Here is a 17,397-nt window from a genome sequence, read left to right on the forward strand (position 1 = left end):
CCTAGTATATGTAAAATGCTTTAAGTGATGCTTCGCACATAATAGTTACTAAGTGCTGGTGGTGGTTGTTGCTGCTTATTATTATTATTATTATTATAATTTCATGTTTTACAAGTGATGCTTTATATTCACATGCCCTGCAGAAATTCCAAAGTATGATTTGCTTTAGTAAGTTCAATCTAGTGCTCCCAGAAGGGAAAAAGTCTGATATGCAAGGCATCTTCTGTATGACATTTTTCTTCTTTGGGACAAAATAGGCAGATCACCTTAGAAGTGATCAAATTGATCAAAAATGTGTTTAGAATACTCTGTGTGTGTGTATGTGTGTGTATGTGTGTGTGTACCTCTAGGTAAATGTTACCAAGTGATTACCTGAAATGGCAAATATTGACAACAAATTAAAATAATTTTTGATAACTCTACCATGAACACAATGATTACAACAGCCCCTTCTCATATTGTATCACCCTCAAACTGTGGGAAATCACTTGCAGAATTATTCAAGTATTTAACCATATATTTTATTTTTATAGTAATGAATCTGATATGCTCTAATCTCTTTTTGTTTTTTATATATCATCTATATATCATTCATTCCATTCACTTAAAGCATCATCTTCAGTTCCAGGCATTTCTGTTGGTGACTGGTCAAGAGAAGTTGAATCTTTGTATCTCACTGAACTCAGCTCAGACTGTATCTCAGTTGACGAGGACTTCTCCCCCCAGAAAGACTTGACTGCCCCCCTAGAGAAAAATCAAAACAAAAATCCCTTGTGAAATGAAAACTAAATAGATCTATATAATTTGCTCTATATAGAAGTGCCTCCTTAGTCATGCTTTATTTTTAGCTTGTGGTGTATCAGCTACACAGTGACAGTAGATGAGTCCTGAGACTGTACCAGAGTGTGAACTCCTGTAAGTATTAGAAATATTCTTTTAAAAAATGAATTAGTAGCTTATACTAACCAAGTTTTAGAGTTGTAGGAACTACAACCGGACAACACACATATCCATTCAAAACATGTTTTTTTTAGCAATTACTATGTAAAATTATAAAAATTGCATTTAAAGCTCTCTTGTGGCTGGGAAGCAAGTCGTGAGATTAGCCTGAACTGGAATAGTTGCAGGAGGTATGAAGGGATTGGACTGTTTCAAGATACATGTGCGAGGCATTATGGACAGGGCTTTGGACTCATCAAACAGGAAGTGGGGACAGACAAGGAGGACATTAAGCAAGGGAGGTAAAGAGCCCTTTACTTACCAGTTTATAATTATGAAGATCAGCACAAAGATCACAAATATACAGATAATGACTCCTATGGTCAGCACAAACACTAGGACTGCATCAGTGTCCGGTCGGCTTGATCTTTTCATTTGCAATTCTAGAGAAAAAACACATACCTGATAATTATTACTACTGGAAAAAAAGGAGATATATATCCAAATGGAAACTTTATATCTAAAAAAGGACTTTAGAAAAATACAGGAAGAATTAGTAGAAAGATAGTTACTAGTAAACTTGCTCATCACCTTTGAAATGTCCTTTTCTTTTTTAAAATAAAACTTATTGTCAAATTGGCTAACATACAGCGTGTACAGTGTGCTCTTGGGTTTGGGGGTAAATTCCCATGATTCATTGGTTACATATAACACCCAGTGCTCATCCCAACAAGTGCCCTCCTCTATGCCCATCACCCATTTTCCCCTGTCCCCTGCGCCTCCCCCATAAACCATCAGTTTGTTCCCTGCATTTAAGAGTCTCTTATGGTTTGCCTCCCTCCCTCTCTGCTTGTAACTATTTTTTTCCCTTCCCTTCTCCTGTGGTCTTCTGTTAAGTTTCTCAGGTTCCACATATAACTGAAAACATGATATCTGTCTTTCTCTGACTGACTTATTTCACTCAGCATAATACCCTCCAGTTCCATCCACATTGCTGAAAATGGCAGGAATTCATTCTTTCTCATTGCCAAGTAGTATTCCATTGTATATATAAACCACATCTTCTTTATCCATTCATCAGTTGATGGACATGAAATGTCCTTTTCAAACATGTAGAATAGTTTAAAGACTTTAACAACGAACATCCTGTATTTCCACCACTTAGATACTACCTTCAACATTTTACTATCCATCTGTCCATCTTTCTATAAATCCGTTGATCCATCTTAATTTTTCAATGCATTTCAACATAATTTGCTAATGTCTGCACACTTCCCACAAAAATCTTCAACAGGCATATCGTTAACTAGACTTCAATACTTGTTTATACTTTTTCTTTTGAGGTAAAATTTACCACGAATTGAAAAAAGATTTCAAATGTACATTTATTTTGGCAAATGCAAACACATATGTATAATTCAAGCTCTATGATGACTCAGACTATTGCTGTACCCCAGAAACTCCCTTGAGTCCTTCCCAGTTAATCACTGCCAGGCAACTACTGTCCTGATTTTCTTTTCCACCACAGATTAGTTCTGCCTGTCCTAGAACTTGATAGGAATGGAAATATACACTATATATTCCTTCATGTAAGGCATTTTTACTCAGCCTGTTTTAGAGGTTCACCTACACTGCTGCATGTATCAATAGTTTTTTTTTAATTGATGAGTAGTATTCTAATTTATCTATTCATTTTCCTACTGATGGGCATCTAGGCTGTTAGAGCTTTAAGCTACTATAAATAAACTGCTACGAACATTTTTATTCAGGTCATCTGCAAATGTACTTTTCTCTTGGATAAATACCTACGAGTGAAACTGCTGGGTCATAAGATAGAGGTACCCTTTATTTTCCCAAGAAACTGTAAGATCTTTGTCCAACCTGATTATACTGGTTGTACATGTTTTATGAATTTTTTCTCCCAGGTTTTGGCTTGCCTATTCATTTTTCTAATGATTTCTTTTAATGAGCTAAAGTTTTTAATTTTGATGAAGCCTAATTTATCAATGTTCCCTTGCATGGTGATTGTTTTCTGAGTCCTATCTAAGAAACCCTTGCCTACTCCTGAATCATGCAGATATTCTCCTATGATTCCTTTTTAATGCTTTATGGTTTTCGTGTTTACATTTAGGACTATGATATATCTCTAATTTTTAGATATGTTGTAAGATATGGCTTGAAGTTTATTTTTTTATACAAATAACCACAGACCATTTTTAAATTAGACATTCTCTCCCATATCCTTCTGCTTTTCTTGCAAATAAGGCTATTAAAGAGACAAAACCAGTCTATCATATGTATTATAACATGTGTATTATAACATATGTATTATACCATATGCATTACACCATTGTAAGTTGGTGGAAAGCCAATTTACATCAGATTTTACTTACCTTACCAATTATATAGCTTTCTTGTGGTTCTTCCCAATTCATAAATCATAGGAACATAAAGAATTCATGTGTAGAAGGACCAGAGAGATCACCAAATGCAACTACTAAACCACATAGATAAGTAAACCAATGTTCAATCATGATTTGTGCAAGTTATGCTTTATATCTTGTAATATTTTAATTTTGGTAAGTGCCACTGTATCGGTAGTAATTTCCTATATGGGCAATTTCAACTGCTTATTTGTCTGGATTTTCTTCCTACATTTTTTTTTCAAATTTTTAATGTTTATTTTTGAGACAGAGACAGGGCATGAGCGGGGGAGGGGTAGACACAGAATCCACAGGCTCCAGGCTCCAGGCTCCGAGCTGTCAGCACAGAGCTCCATGTGGGGCTTGAATCCACAAACTGGAGATCATGACCTGAGCTGAAGTCAGACGCTTAACCGACTGAGCCACCCAGGCACCCCTCTTCCTACACTTTAAACACCAAGGAGTATAATTTTTCACTTTTCTTAGTAATTCCAGTGCTATAAACTCAATTAGTGATCTCACTAAACAGTTTCAAGTATGACAGAGAAATCACATCATATTTATATTCCAACATTGTTAGATTTTTAAAAATCTTTTTGTTTTTGATAATTTTAGATTTACAGAGGCAGTGAGACTTTTTTAAGTTCAAATGAGAGACACCTTTTAGGATTAAAACCTGAGAAGAAGAAATGGCAAAATTCCTTGCCATTTATTCACTACCCTGCAATACTAGCCAAGAGAGGATGGAGAGTGAAATTTCTGTGGGAAGTGTGCAGACATTAGAAAATTATGTTGAAGTGCATTGAAAACATAAGATGGATCAATGGATTTATAGAAGGATGGATAGATCAATAGTAAAATGCTGATGGTAGTATCTACATACTTCATTTCAACAGTAGTCTTGCATGGATTATTTTTATATCTAGATTAGTTTTATACCTTAAAAAATGGGCTGCTTTTTTTTTTTTATTGAAAATGCTCAATGAACAACAGGCAAATTTCAATGTTCTAACTTCTTAGAAGCACTAAGCTGATGCTTGCATTCGTTTTCCAGGGCACCACAAACTGGGTGACTTAAAAACAACAGAAATTTATTGTCTCATGGTTCTAGAGGCTAAAAGTCTGAATGCAAGGTGTTGATAAGGCCATGTTCCCTCCAAAGGCTCTGGGAGAAGATCCTTCCTTTCTTCTTCCTGCTTCTGGTGGCCCCAGATGTTCCCTGACTTGTGTCAACATAACTCTAATCTCTGCCTCTGTTTTCACATGGCTGTCTTCTCCCTGAGTGTCTTTGTGTCTTCACATGACATTCTCTTCTCTCTCATTCTGTGTTTTGTCCAAATTTCCCTCTTCTTATAAGGGTACCAGTCATAGTGAATTAAAGGCCCACTACATTCTAATATGTATGACCTTATACTAACTGAACAAATTACATCTATAATGATCCTATTTCCAAATACAGTCACATTCTGAAGTTCTGGGAGTTAGAACTTAAGAAAGGAGACACAATTCAATCCATAACAATGCCTAATTATAAAGACGACTGTTGTGGGAGTGAAAAAGATGTAAAGGGAATGGATGGGAAATTTTCATTAACTAAACCATATTTACTCTACCAATATTGCAATTGTGTACTTGTTTCAAGCCAGTGCCATATTAGGTTGACATGTATGCATTTGTTCAATGTCCAAATAGCCAAAAGCATCTGTTGCAATGGCGTTCCCAATTACCATTTTTAAAAGAAACTGATACCAAAGTGTTCTGAAAACATTTTGTCATTTAACCAGTTCATGTCCTGAGATGGCAGAGCTAACCCATCAGCCTTGGACCACTTGCTACAAGAGAGAAATCAATGTTGTCTCACTTAAGGACTAACATTTTGGGGTCTGTGTTCTAGCCCGTAGCTTACACATTATCAAATGCATATTGACTTCTAATCACAGGAAGAGCTATGGTCCTAACAAGGATTAGACTGTAGGGACAAAAATGGAGAATTGGCCCCCCAAAACCTTTAATACCCTGAACTAGTACTCACTGAGATATGTTTTAGTTTGATGAGATTTGGCCCTTTCTTGCTTTTTTTAGTATTATTGAAATTATGCTTTCAACACTCCTAGGATTATTAGCTTTTACCATAATTGTTTTTTTTAAAGACAATAACACATCAAAGAAAGTTATAGTTTATTTTTAAAAGTCATCCCCAAGACATTTTAGCTTATTTCCATTTTAATAATCAGTGGTATATTGTACGGTATCTCTAAACCACAGCATAAGTTCTTTCCATTGGATTAAGAAATAGCTTCAAGAAATCCACGAACTCTCTTAAAATAACGGGCAGCTCTTGGCATGTTTGTTTAGGCAGGCATTTTTCTGGGAAAAGCCTCCTGAACTTTTATTGGATTCTCAAAAGACCTTGTGACCAAGCCCCCTTATACCCTCAATAACAGTGACAATGATGGTAAAACTGGTTAAGAACTGAACAAAAGGAAACAATTAGATATATTAGACATCATAGGCTAAACTGAAAGGATACACACATGGATTCATTTTGCAAGGGAAGCAAAGTTTCTAACATGTAAAGTTACGTTTAGGACAAGATAAGCCTTTTGTGACAAAAATTGAGGACAGCATTATTGTTTCATCAAAAAAAGATTTTCTTCAAATGAATAATTTTTAAAAACCCATGTTTTGACATACTGTTTCTTAGTTTTATTTATTTTACTGTGCCAAAAGTTTTGTAAGCATCCATAAGAATTCCATATAACCACTTTCACTCTTGTGATAGAAGTAAGAGAGTATAATTCAAGTTAGAGGACTGTTCTTTGGAAATGCTTCAGGAATGCACAAGTTTCCCAAAGTGAAACACATCTGATTCTACTTTGTGAAAAAGAAATTAAACATCACTGGGGCACCTGGGTGGCTCAGTTGGTTAAGTGCTGACTTTGGCTCAGGTCATGATCCTGCAGTTCTTGGGTTTAAGCCCTGAGTCAGGCTCTGTGCTGACAACTCAGAGCCTGGAGCCTGCTTTGGATTCTGTGTTTCCCTCTCTCTCGCTCTGCCTCTCCCCTACTAGCACTTTGCCAATCTCTCTCTCTCTCTCAAATATAAATAAACATTAAAAAAAATTTTTTTTAAGAAATTAAGCATTACCTTGTAGAAAGTCTAAATGATATAAACCAGTGGTTTACAAAATGTTGTCTCTGGACCAGCAGCACTTGGGAACTTGTTAGAAATGCAAATGATTCTGCCAGCCCCATCCAGGATCTACTGAATCAGAAACTCCGGGTGGGCTATCAGTCTGCGTTGCAAAGAGTCCTCCAGATGATTTTGATGCTTTATAAAGTTTGATATAAGCAAACAAAAATATTACTTGCACTTACCACTTGTTGTATAGACTGTGAACTTAATAGATGCCACTATTTCATTATTATCCAAGGTGATACACTCGAAAACCAAGGGGTGAATTTCCCTGCGTACTTCCAGGATTGCTGAATCATTTGCAAGGATAACAGGTTGCTATTTAAAAAGAAAAACAATACCAATATTCTTCATTTGGACTTAAGATCAGGAAACAACTTATTCCCGAAAAGAGTAGTCATTGTCTTTCAGCTTAGGACAGTAATTAACTATACACATGGGTTTTAGAGTCAGACAATCCAGACAATAAAGTACCAACCCTACCACTTCCTGCCTGTGTGAGCTGGGAGAAGTTACCCGCTGCTTCTCAGTTATTTATGTGTAAAATGGGCATAATGAAAGGATTACCTCATAGATTCTTATGTGGGTTAAAATAAACTGTAGCACTTGGTGTATGTTTGACACTTAAGCCCCCATCATCTTGATATAACTCCTATACATACAAATGAAAAATTTGCTTCCAAAATAGAAAACTTTATATAAAATGGATGTTTTTAAGTTCTGATAATAGCTGACCCCAAGACATATGTAAAGATTTAGCCGCACTTAATAATGAAAAATTTTAAATCTCAGTAATAAAACAATTGTAAGATTTTTTAACTTCATTTTTGCAAACTGTTTCTAAAGAGAGAGTTTTCTGATAGCGGTCAAGCACTGGGACACAAATTTTATCACTCACTAGAAAGCACCATATTACATACATTCATGACTTACTTGCTCTGGCCTTAGAAGTTTCCAAACATATTTGAAACGATTTACAGGAGATATATGAATACATGCCATTCTAACACTGTCAAGACTTTCTGAAACTGGTCTACCCCCTAAAAACAAGAAAAATTAAATACATACATACCACTGGGCATTGTACATTGCTTTATACAAAGGCTACTTTTAAAAGCCACTTTCAGTTTTAAAATCAATTATATGCTGGAAGTTATAAAAATTATGAAGAGTTTGAGTGCAGAAGAGCAGAGAGGAATCATGGATACAAAGTCAAGTCATTAAAAGAAGCAGGTGGGAGACACCATAGCTGTCTGGTCCTTCTGCAGAAGAAATAGCAAGGGCAACCTAAAATTTAGTGATCTATTAGATTAAGCTTTGAGATCTGCTAGTGGCTTTCCATTTATTGGTTAGGGAACCCACTAGAGACAATGAACTCTCAGAGCGGTGTAATTTGATATAGAACAGACCTCAAAGTTCTCAGTTTAAAGTTTGCCAATCTACTGATAATCATGCCAATCACTTGTCATAACCAGAGTGTCAAAAGAGTTTCACTATAGGACAGCCTTGACGACAGACCCTGAGTATAAGCTTCCAGTGTATTACATAGAATATACGTTAAATTTTAGACACCCCTGAAAAAATGTAAAGCAAAAGCAGAAAGGTACTCAGAGCTATTACTGTCTAGAGAACTGGAATTTTAAGTTTTATTAAGTTTCCTTTCAGTATATCAATTGATCGGCTCCTTCCACTCATGGCTACCGGAGGTTAAAGCTATTTCCCCAGGGTAAACTCTTCCCTTCTGTCTCCCCCCAATACAGATCCAACTCACAGCCACAATCTACCGGTCCACGGCATTCTTCCACCCTTACGATACACTTGGATTCACCTCCAGGGCATCCATTTGTTAGGATAACTTCTCTAATACCAACACCTTTGGTAAAAGAAATCGGCAAGTGTTAAGAAAACTCATTCCAGTTTCTTTTCTTTTCCACCTAGGCCTTTTGTTTTTGAGACTTCTTTCCTAATTTCATAAGTTAAATTTCTAAATTCAGGGAGATCATGTTGTGAATTATTTTATGCCCCTCATTTTGAATTATTTCATAAAACAGCATTTCCCAAAGTGATTACATAAAACACTAGTTCCTCTGGTCATTAGCATAAGAAAAAGGATTCCACAACTATACACATCTGAAAATGAGACATTAAATAAAATTAAAGAGTCCTCTTTACAGAATTTGGGGGGAAACTTGAATATACTAATAAATTAATGTGTTATTGTGTATAAACTTTCATTGATTGAAGATGTAAAATTTTTTCATCTTAACATTTTTGAAATCAGAATTTATCTTAGAATTGACAACATGTGACAAATTGGCAGCATTTTTCCATGTTAGAGGTGCACAAAATATACTACTCATAGCTGATAAAGTCTTAGATTTGATGAAATACAACAGTACACAGGATCTCTCAAATTTATCTGGCCATGGAACTTTCAGAAGAGGTTTTGGGGGGCACCCGGGTGGCTCAGTTGAGTAAGCATCTGACTTTGACTCAGGTCAGGATCTCACAGTTTGTGAGTTCAGCCCCACATTGGGCTCTGTGCTAACAGCTCAGAGCCTGGAGCCTGCTTCAGATTCTGTGTCTCCCTCTCCGTCTGCACCTCCCCTGCTCATACACACACACACACACTCTCTCTCTCTCTCAAAAATAAATAAACATTAAAATATTTTTGAAAAGAAAAGATTTTGGAACTCTAGATGACATTCCCAAAGACACATTTTATTTTTTCTTTTTTAAATGTTTATTTATTTATTTTGAGAGGGAAGAAGAGGNATGGAAAGCTCAAACTCACGATCCGTGAGATCATGACCTAAGCTGAAATCAAGAGTCAGATGCTTAACCAACTGAACCATCCAGGCGCCCTGCCAGAATCACATTTTAAAACATAAATGATCCTTCAATATTTAGATTAGTAAAATCTCTGCATTATATATATAGGAGGATAAACTATTAATGACCAAATCTCAATTTCTAACAAGATCCTCTCTTTAGAATTACCACACTCTCTTACTACAAGAAATCAGGTCTTTACTAACAGATCTCAGATCTCTGCTGGGTTTGCCTTTCATTGCCATAATTGAGGAACATGATAAAATGCTTAATCTGCAACATGTTAAACATGTCCTATGGATAAGTGACCTATGATAAGACGGTGTGATCACAGGCTAAGGAATGGTGCATCTTGATTTCCTTGTCTACCATATTCCCTCTTTCAGCCTCTAAAGATGTTAATACTAAAACCCATTCTCAAGGTCAAGGGTAAGTTGAGGTCTACAGATGACTTACAACAGAGCTTCTCAAACTTTAGAGTGCATGCAATCACCTGGAAATCTTATTAACAGGCAAATTCTGATTCAGTAGGTCAGGAGGAGGTTCTGAGAGTCTGCATTCCTAACAAGCTCCCAGGTGAAGCTGATCTGTGGACCAAACTTTGAGTAGCAAGGGAGAGGACTCTACATGAGATAAGGAGATGAAAGATTGGAGAAGGTAAGATCTCTGTTTTTTCAAATTATGCTTTTATTTTCATTCCAGTGTAGTTAACATACAGTGTTACATTAGTTTTGGGTGTACAATATAGTGACTCAACAATTCTATGATTACTCAGTGCTCATCACGGTAAGTGTACTCTTTGAGGAAAGATTTCTTTTGATTAAAAGAGATGCCTAAGAATGGTTGCAGTATAGCTCTGCTTGAATTTATGAAAGGCACCTCACTAGATGCACAGCCTTATTTTGAACTGCATAAATATTTTCCAAGCAAATTTATTTATGAATTTATTTAGCCAAATACAGTTCATTGTGATGATGTGTGTAGGTGTGAGATTTTCTGTAAGTCCAAGTAAACCTAAAAATCTGCCTGGGTATTCCAGAAAAAGAAAATGTTTTTGACTGCTAAAATATTGTTTTGAGAGTTCAATAGAATTCTCACCAAAGCACTTTTTTTGTCTAAATAGTTCTGTTATAAACTGAAAAAACTTGAAAATATTTTAAAATATTTTAGATGTGAAATATTATCTTTTATGGTTGATCTTTCTCTTTAGAATTTATCACCATCTGACATGTGACATGTTTGAATATTATTTTTCTCTTTGCCCCTACTAAAATATACACTCCTTGAAGGCAAGGAGTTTCCTCTGCTTTGTTCCAGTTCCTGTAACAAAGCCTGGCATGTAGTAGGCCAAATTCAAAAAATCACTTGATGAATGAGCAAATATATAATTTTTGAAACACATCTCTAAATAATAGATTAATACCCTATAAATTACTAGAATTGTCTTAAAAATACTTCTCTACCTGTGAAAAATTCTCAAGCAAGCAGCAAAAGAAAGCTGTAAAGGACAAATGAATATTCACAGGTTTATTACACGTATTCCTCTCATATCTGACTCTGACCCAGTAAGAAGTTAAGGTAAAAAAAAAATAGTTTTAAAATTATCTTAAGAGGCAGAAAGTAGACAGTGGTTGTCAGGAGCTGGGGGAGGGGAGAGCAGGTCGTTAGTGTTTAAATGGGTAAGGAGGTTCCATTTGGAGATGATGAAAAAGTTCTGGAGATACATGGTGGTAATCATTGTACAACAATGTGAACATGTTTAAGGTCACCAAGTTGTAGATTTAAAAATGATAAAAACAGTAAATTTTATGTTACATTTATTTTGCCACAATGGAAGTACGTTATCTGAAATATAAACAATTCCGGATTAGTTTTTAAAAAAATTCTGCTCTACATCTGTCTGGATTTGCTGTCTTACCCTTTGTTTTTTTGTCTTTCCCTCCCATCACTATCCTTTTTGCAAGGCAGGTTCTATTTAGAATAAACTGAACTTCATTGGGAATTATCTATTGTCTTCTCAGCATGCTAGTCTATCTATGGTGGTTCTCAAAGTGGTTGTCAGAAGATGGTCTTTTAACCAGCAGCATCAGCTTTATCTGTGAACTTGTTTAGAAATACAAATTCTTAGGCTCCTCCAAAAGCCTAGTGAGTTAATCACTCAGAGTAGACCCAGCAGCCTGGGTTTTAACAAGCCCTGCAGGCACTTAGGGTGAACACTTAAGTTTGAGAAAAATTGGCCTATTATAGCACATGTAGCCTTAATCCCACCCACATGTGAGAGATATTATGTCCAATTTCTATTCCTGGAATGATAGAAAAAAGTCATAGTTTATGAATATTATCTTCCCCACAAAGCTAATACCTCTTTTTACCCAAGACATAAGAATTGGAGAAATGTAGAATTTATAATAGACTATTACAAATACACAAATTTCTTGATAGATTTGCCACGCAGTGTGTGGGAAGACATCTGTGAGATGCATCAGAAGATCTTCATCTTCTGAACATCTATGAGATCAAGTTTTACTTAGGGAAGGCAGTGTAAGTGCCAGAAAAAATATAGGGAGCTGGCTTAAAATAAGATTTAGGGGTTATGAACTGAAAATATCTCACCTTTTGAGTCTTGTGTGTAAATTATAGTTTGAGAAATAGAGTACACAAATACAAATAAAAATTGCCACAGCTTCTACCTTCCCTTTCCACCAAATTACAATATTGTTGAATTATCTGCTCTATGCTACTTACCACATGTAACGGTGCACATCCCAAATTCTACTTCTTTGACTGCTGTCTTATTTGAAACTAAATATAAAGTGCAAAGATACATTATTTAATCATATGAAAACTTTTCTAAGTGAAAAACTACTTGAGGATAAAGGACACAAACACTCATCATATAGGAAGGAGATAGTTTTTAACTTTAATCAGAAAAAAAGTTTTTTAACTTTTTAAATCAGAAAAGCAATGTCATTCCTAACACATCTTCTGTTATTGCTTAGCTCAAAAGAAGCCTAAACCTTGAAAGTAATAAATTAAATTAGAAAATACCTTGCAAAGAAGGTTTATATTTATAAACTCTTATATAAATTAAAAATATTTTTTCATCAGCTTAAACATGGTGAGTTAAAGTTCTATAGGTCATAAAAACAAAACAAAAGCCTGACAACTAACTGTAAGGCCGGGTTTTTTTCTATTCTCTATTTTTCTGAAAGAAAATTTGAGTGCATCATTTCCATCCAAAAGGAAGTCTTTATCCCAAATGTTCATTAAAATCACAGTTATAGATTGTTTCTATACATTCTTACGTTAAGGTGATAAATTATTCCCAAGAATTTATTCCAACGCTTTATTTAGCAGGATAATTTAGGAATATACATGTGTTTGAGTAGTTAAATATTATTGCTTTTAAATCATGTTTCTCTGTTTCTAATCTGGCATATTTCCACCAGCCAATTTTTCACAGCAGATTAGGACTAATATCTCAATAAAAAAAAAAAAATTACATGAGGTGTTCACATTTCTTAAAGCATTGTATCCTAAACTAACAATATTACATGGGAAAGCACATTTGAATTAGAGTCCACATTGCTGCTTCCACCACTAGTCAGTTGAGTTTCATCGAATTACTTAAAACTCTGTCAGGGCTACTTAACTCTTCTGCAAAAATGTGGAGAGGAGAATCTATCTTATTTGATTGTTGGAAGATTTAAATGTGATAATGTATGTGAAAACATTCTGTAGCTTATTTAGTGCTATAAACATGGTTAAGATATCATAACTTCATTCACAGTGAGTGCACACATTTTTTCCTATTTTGATTGCTGTAAGATAATACGTTCATAAACAGTGTTATTCTATACTTACAAGCACCAAATACATTTAATAATAATATGCTGTTGATGTATATATGTTAAGTAAATCAGTATTGGCTTTGTTAAATTATTTGGCCTACCGTGATCAATTTTGAAATGACATTTTTGCTTGGAATGCTTGGATACTTTCTGCTGGCACATTATGAGATATAAATTAAAAGCCAAATTGAACATAGAAAACACAGGTAGGAGGATGAGTATTAGCTTTTAAATACAACCTATTTTCAAAAACCATTAAAGAAAATTAAGCAATCAGCCCTACTATTTACTACCTGTGCAACTTTGGAAAAGTTACTTAAGCTCTCCTAACTCCAGAAAAAGAGTGGGTTTAATCTAATGATCTCTAAAGTCCCTTTTGGCTTTGGTTGCCCATTAGGTCATTCAGTGACTTTTTATCTTTTTAGAGAAAGAATGAGCGTGGGTGGGGCAGAGGGGGCAAAGGGAGAGAGAGAGAATCTTAATCAGACTCCACTTTCAGCATGGGACCCAACCCCATGACCCTGGGATCATGATCTGAGCTGAAATCAAGAGTCAGATACTCAACTGACTGAGCCACCCAAGTGCCCCTCAATGACTTTCATTTTTGATGGGAATCCTATACTGGTAGGTCAGATAAATTACATGTACCTGGGCTTCAGTGTGATATTTGTCAAAATTTCCTGTTACATACCTATGAGTAAACAGGAAAAATATGGTCTGAATGTCAATAAACTTTTTATGTGTAACTTGTTAAACAGTAATATCCACTGATGCTAATTGCTTGGTGCCAATGGGTAAGGAATGATGTGTCACAGTACTCTGTCCTGTTTAATATTTTTATTAATGACTTGGAAAATATTGGTATCATGCTGACTGAATCCAGAGATTCTGAAAAGCTAGAAAGGATAGCAAATATGTTTGAAAATAAATCTGACTCTAAAAATGACAGGATAGAATACTAGGCAAGCCTATCAAAATGAAAGCTTAGAGAAATAAAAGTCTTACATATAGAGCTGAAAACTAACTGTGCCCAAAATACTGATAGACTATCTTAATTTGATAGAAGAACAGGTAAAAATGAGTATAAATTTCAATAGTAACTTCAATAGGAATCAAGAGTGTGATAAGGCTTCCTTAAAAACCTACTGTGTTTTAGATTTTACTAATAAAAACCTGGTATCCACAATGATGTAGATAATGATCCCGCTCTTTTTTGTTCTGGCAAATCCTGGAATGTTCTCTTCAGTTCTCAGTACACCTTAACTGTTAGTATATACCATCAGAATCGAATTTTAAATTTTAGTTTCTTTTTTAAGAGTTGATATGTAAGGTTGATATTCCATAACTTTTATTCTTTCTTAGAGGTATTCCAAAGAAAAAGAGAAAAAACAGTTATATTTATATAGGATAAAACTTATAGAATGAAACTCATTCTATTTTGCAATTATTTTTTTTATTTTGCAATTATGTAGGTCTATTCTTGGTCCTTTTATAAATGTAAGCTTATAGGTATAGGATAATTATAAATCTAAGGGTTTAGGTATAGGTATACCATTATATTTATAAATCATATAAAAGTATATAAAAGATATAAAAGGTATGGGGGTATAAGATACACGAGTATAATAATGAGTACAAATTGTTTTAGTAATTTTCCCGTATTTTTTAAACATTTTGTTATTTCATCATCCATAATGATGGATTTCATTATTACTTATTGATTATTCCCAACTGTGTTTTTTAAAAAGACTATGATAATAAAATGGAAGAATGGTTGGAATTGCCTAGAAAGATGATGTGATTGTAAAATAAATCACAGCCATTATATCATCCTTTGTTTTCTTATTTCTTTGCCCAAAGCATTACATCATCATTCAGGAAGATAAAAAAGAACTCTAGATGCACTTTTCTTATAATCTATTTTCATCTTTCATTGAACACAGTTGAGGTTTTTGAATTTTGTGTTATTTTTGTTTTTTGGTTCATAAAAGGAGAAGAAAATTGACAGAAACATTTCACAATTGTTGGATGAATCTGAAAATGAACATAGAGATAGCAGCACCTTAGATGCTAAGGATGATGGTGAAATTGATTGCATAAGCAAAATGAGAGACGTTGATAACTTAGATAAATATCCTAGATGAATTTTCTGTAACTCAAGAATCAATGGATTAATGAGTATTACATTTCTAAGGATCAAAAGGATATATGGTATTCTCATCCAGTTAGTCTTTCAATAGGAAGGACTTAATCCTGAAATGTTTTGTGAAAATAAGCGGAACCATACTATTTTGCTAAAAGGATATGGACAATATTCTTTCCTTTTTAAAGCTGTTTATACCCCTAAATCAAAATTTACTTGATAAGGTTTGTAAATGGACAAATCATGATGGCAGGTATGTATACAAAGGTAACTAAAAGAAAATAGATGATGTAGAAATGAATAAAATTCATTGGATCAATCATTCTAATTGGTGTTTATAAATCTAAAATGAAAACACTTTGCAATTATCAGAAAAGAACATGGCAGCCTTCTCATCAACAAAATATACGGCATGATAGTTTTCAAAAGTATTGTTTTGACAATGCAAGTGCAAAAAGAACCAAGGCTATAAACTAGAATCTATTAGAGATGTACTTGAAATCTGGAATCAGTATTTATAAGATAGACACATTCCAGATTCATGCATAACAGTTAATGAGCATTTAGTTGCATTCGAAGTGCCTTGTCCATCTAGGGTATATACATCTTCAAAACCAGGAAATATGGAATAAAAATGTGTAGTTTTCCATATGTACTTTCTTATTAAAATTTCATATAAGTTGTTTCATCAACCCTTTATTCTTACTTTTGTAAATTACTTGTAAAATGCCTTAAAATTAAAAAGAAAAAAGGCCATTGGATAGCACATAGTGATGACTGTTTTTACTGGTACATTGAGGGTTGAGGTCTTTGTCAAATTTTAATGATGGCTCCAGAAAATTTCTAACCTTAGACACTTTCAATTGTTTATGGTTCTGGATTCTTACTCTTCCAGGAAAAAGTAACTATGCATGAAATTGTATATATAAAATTCCAAAAGGTAGACCCCCTAAAGCTCACAGATGACAAAACTGAGACATTGAGAGAATAAATACCTTGTCTACATTTGAATTTGTATCTAAGATATTATAACTTCATTGCCTGGGTTCAGCCTAAACTCTGTTTAGCATATTACAGGTAGAACTTCCCTTGAACAGTTTAATATTAAAATTGTTAATTACTTTTAAAACCAGAGCGAAGCAACAACTATTCTGCTTTAGAACATGTTTTCTTGCCTAGTCTCTTTCACATTTCCAAAGTCAAGGACCTCTCCAAATTCCCTGTAATGTTATCAAGGCAATACAAACCTACATCCCACCATTAACCTCACAAAGTCAATTTTGTTCTGTCGTTGAGCGTCACTGTCTGTCATCAGGAAATAAAAGAAAGGCAGATAAAGACAGCACCTTGTCTATATGTCTAGGAGATGTGAGACTGCCAAGGAAATTAAAAGAATCTCAGCCAGGTCACTTAACGGGGTGAGGGAACCAGTCTCCTTGAGCCGTCTGCAAACCTGCAAACCTGCAAACTGGCTTTCTACCTACCAGCATGTGAGTTCCTAACCCATAAAACATGGTTAATAGCTTGTCGTTTTATTGCTTAATGACCCAGCAGAAAAACGCAAATTTGTGAAACAAGCACAGTTGCATTGCCCCTTGGCTAACAGGTATTATCCAACAAAACCACTAGTTGGGTCCCTTGACAGGTGTCTTCTACTGCTACTGTTCCATTGGATGGAAGTTCAAGGTACAAATATCATATCACCATGCTACAGAGGTGCTCGTGGGTGGAGCTCCATGAAGCTGGAATGGGGCTTCTGGGCAGTTTTGTCAGCATTTTGGTCTAACATGTGTCACTGTGAGGGGGATTATTAATTCCAATGAGTTCCAACCTAAAGAGCAAATGTGGAAAGTAGTAAAACCTCAAAGTAATTTGGAACTTCAAAAAAATAAAAACAAAAAAAGACCTAAAATGGGAAAGAAACATAACTACAAGGAGTCAAACTAATTCTTATTGGTGAGTTGCTACTTCCCGACTCCTACTTAAAAAAATATATATATATATATATTTTTTT

General features: G+C 34.7%; 1 protein-coding gene across 1 annotated transcript in view; it reads right to left on the reverse strand.

Annotated features, from left to right (window-relative positions):
- Positions 1-507: 507 nt before the first annotated feature.
- Positions 508-17,397, reverse strand: part of SPACA1 (sperm acrosome associated 1) — a 17,503-nt gene continuing 613 nt past the window's right edge. Inside the window, exons 2-7 of the mRNA XM_077750331.1 lie at positions 12,135-12,191; positions 8,329-8,430; positions 7,491-7,597; positions 6,740-6,875; positions 1,262-1,382; positions 508-744 (exon numbers count right to left, since the gene is read on the reverse strand). Coding sequence (XP_077606457.1) covers positions 588-744; positions 1,262-1,382; positions 6,740-6,875; positions 7,491-7,597; positions 8,329-8,430; positions 12,135-12,191 — 680 coding nt within the window. The 3' untranslated portion in view covers positions 508-587. The remainder of the gene's footprint in view (positions 745-1,261; positions 1,383-6,739; positions 6,876-7,490; positions 7,598-8,328; positions 8,431-12,134; positions 12,192-17,397) is intronic.

Source organism: Crocuta crocuta, unplaced genomic scaffold (assembly GCF_008692635.1).
Source record: "Crocuta crocuta isolate KB4526 unplaced genomic scaffold, BGI_CrCroc_1.0 scaffold9, whole genome shotgun sequence".
Classification (NCBI taxonomy): Eukaryota; Metazoa; Chordata; class Mammalia; order Carnivora; family Hyaenidae; genus Crocuta; species Crocuta crocuta.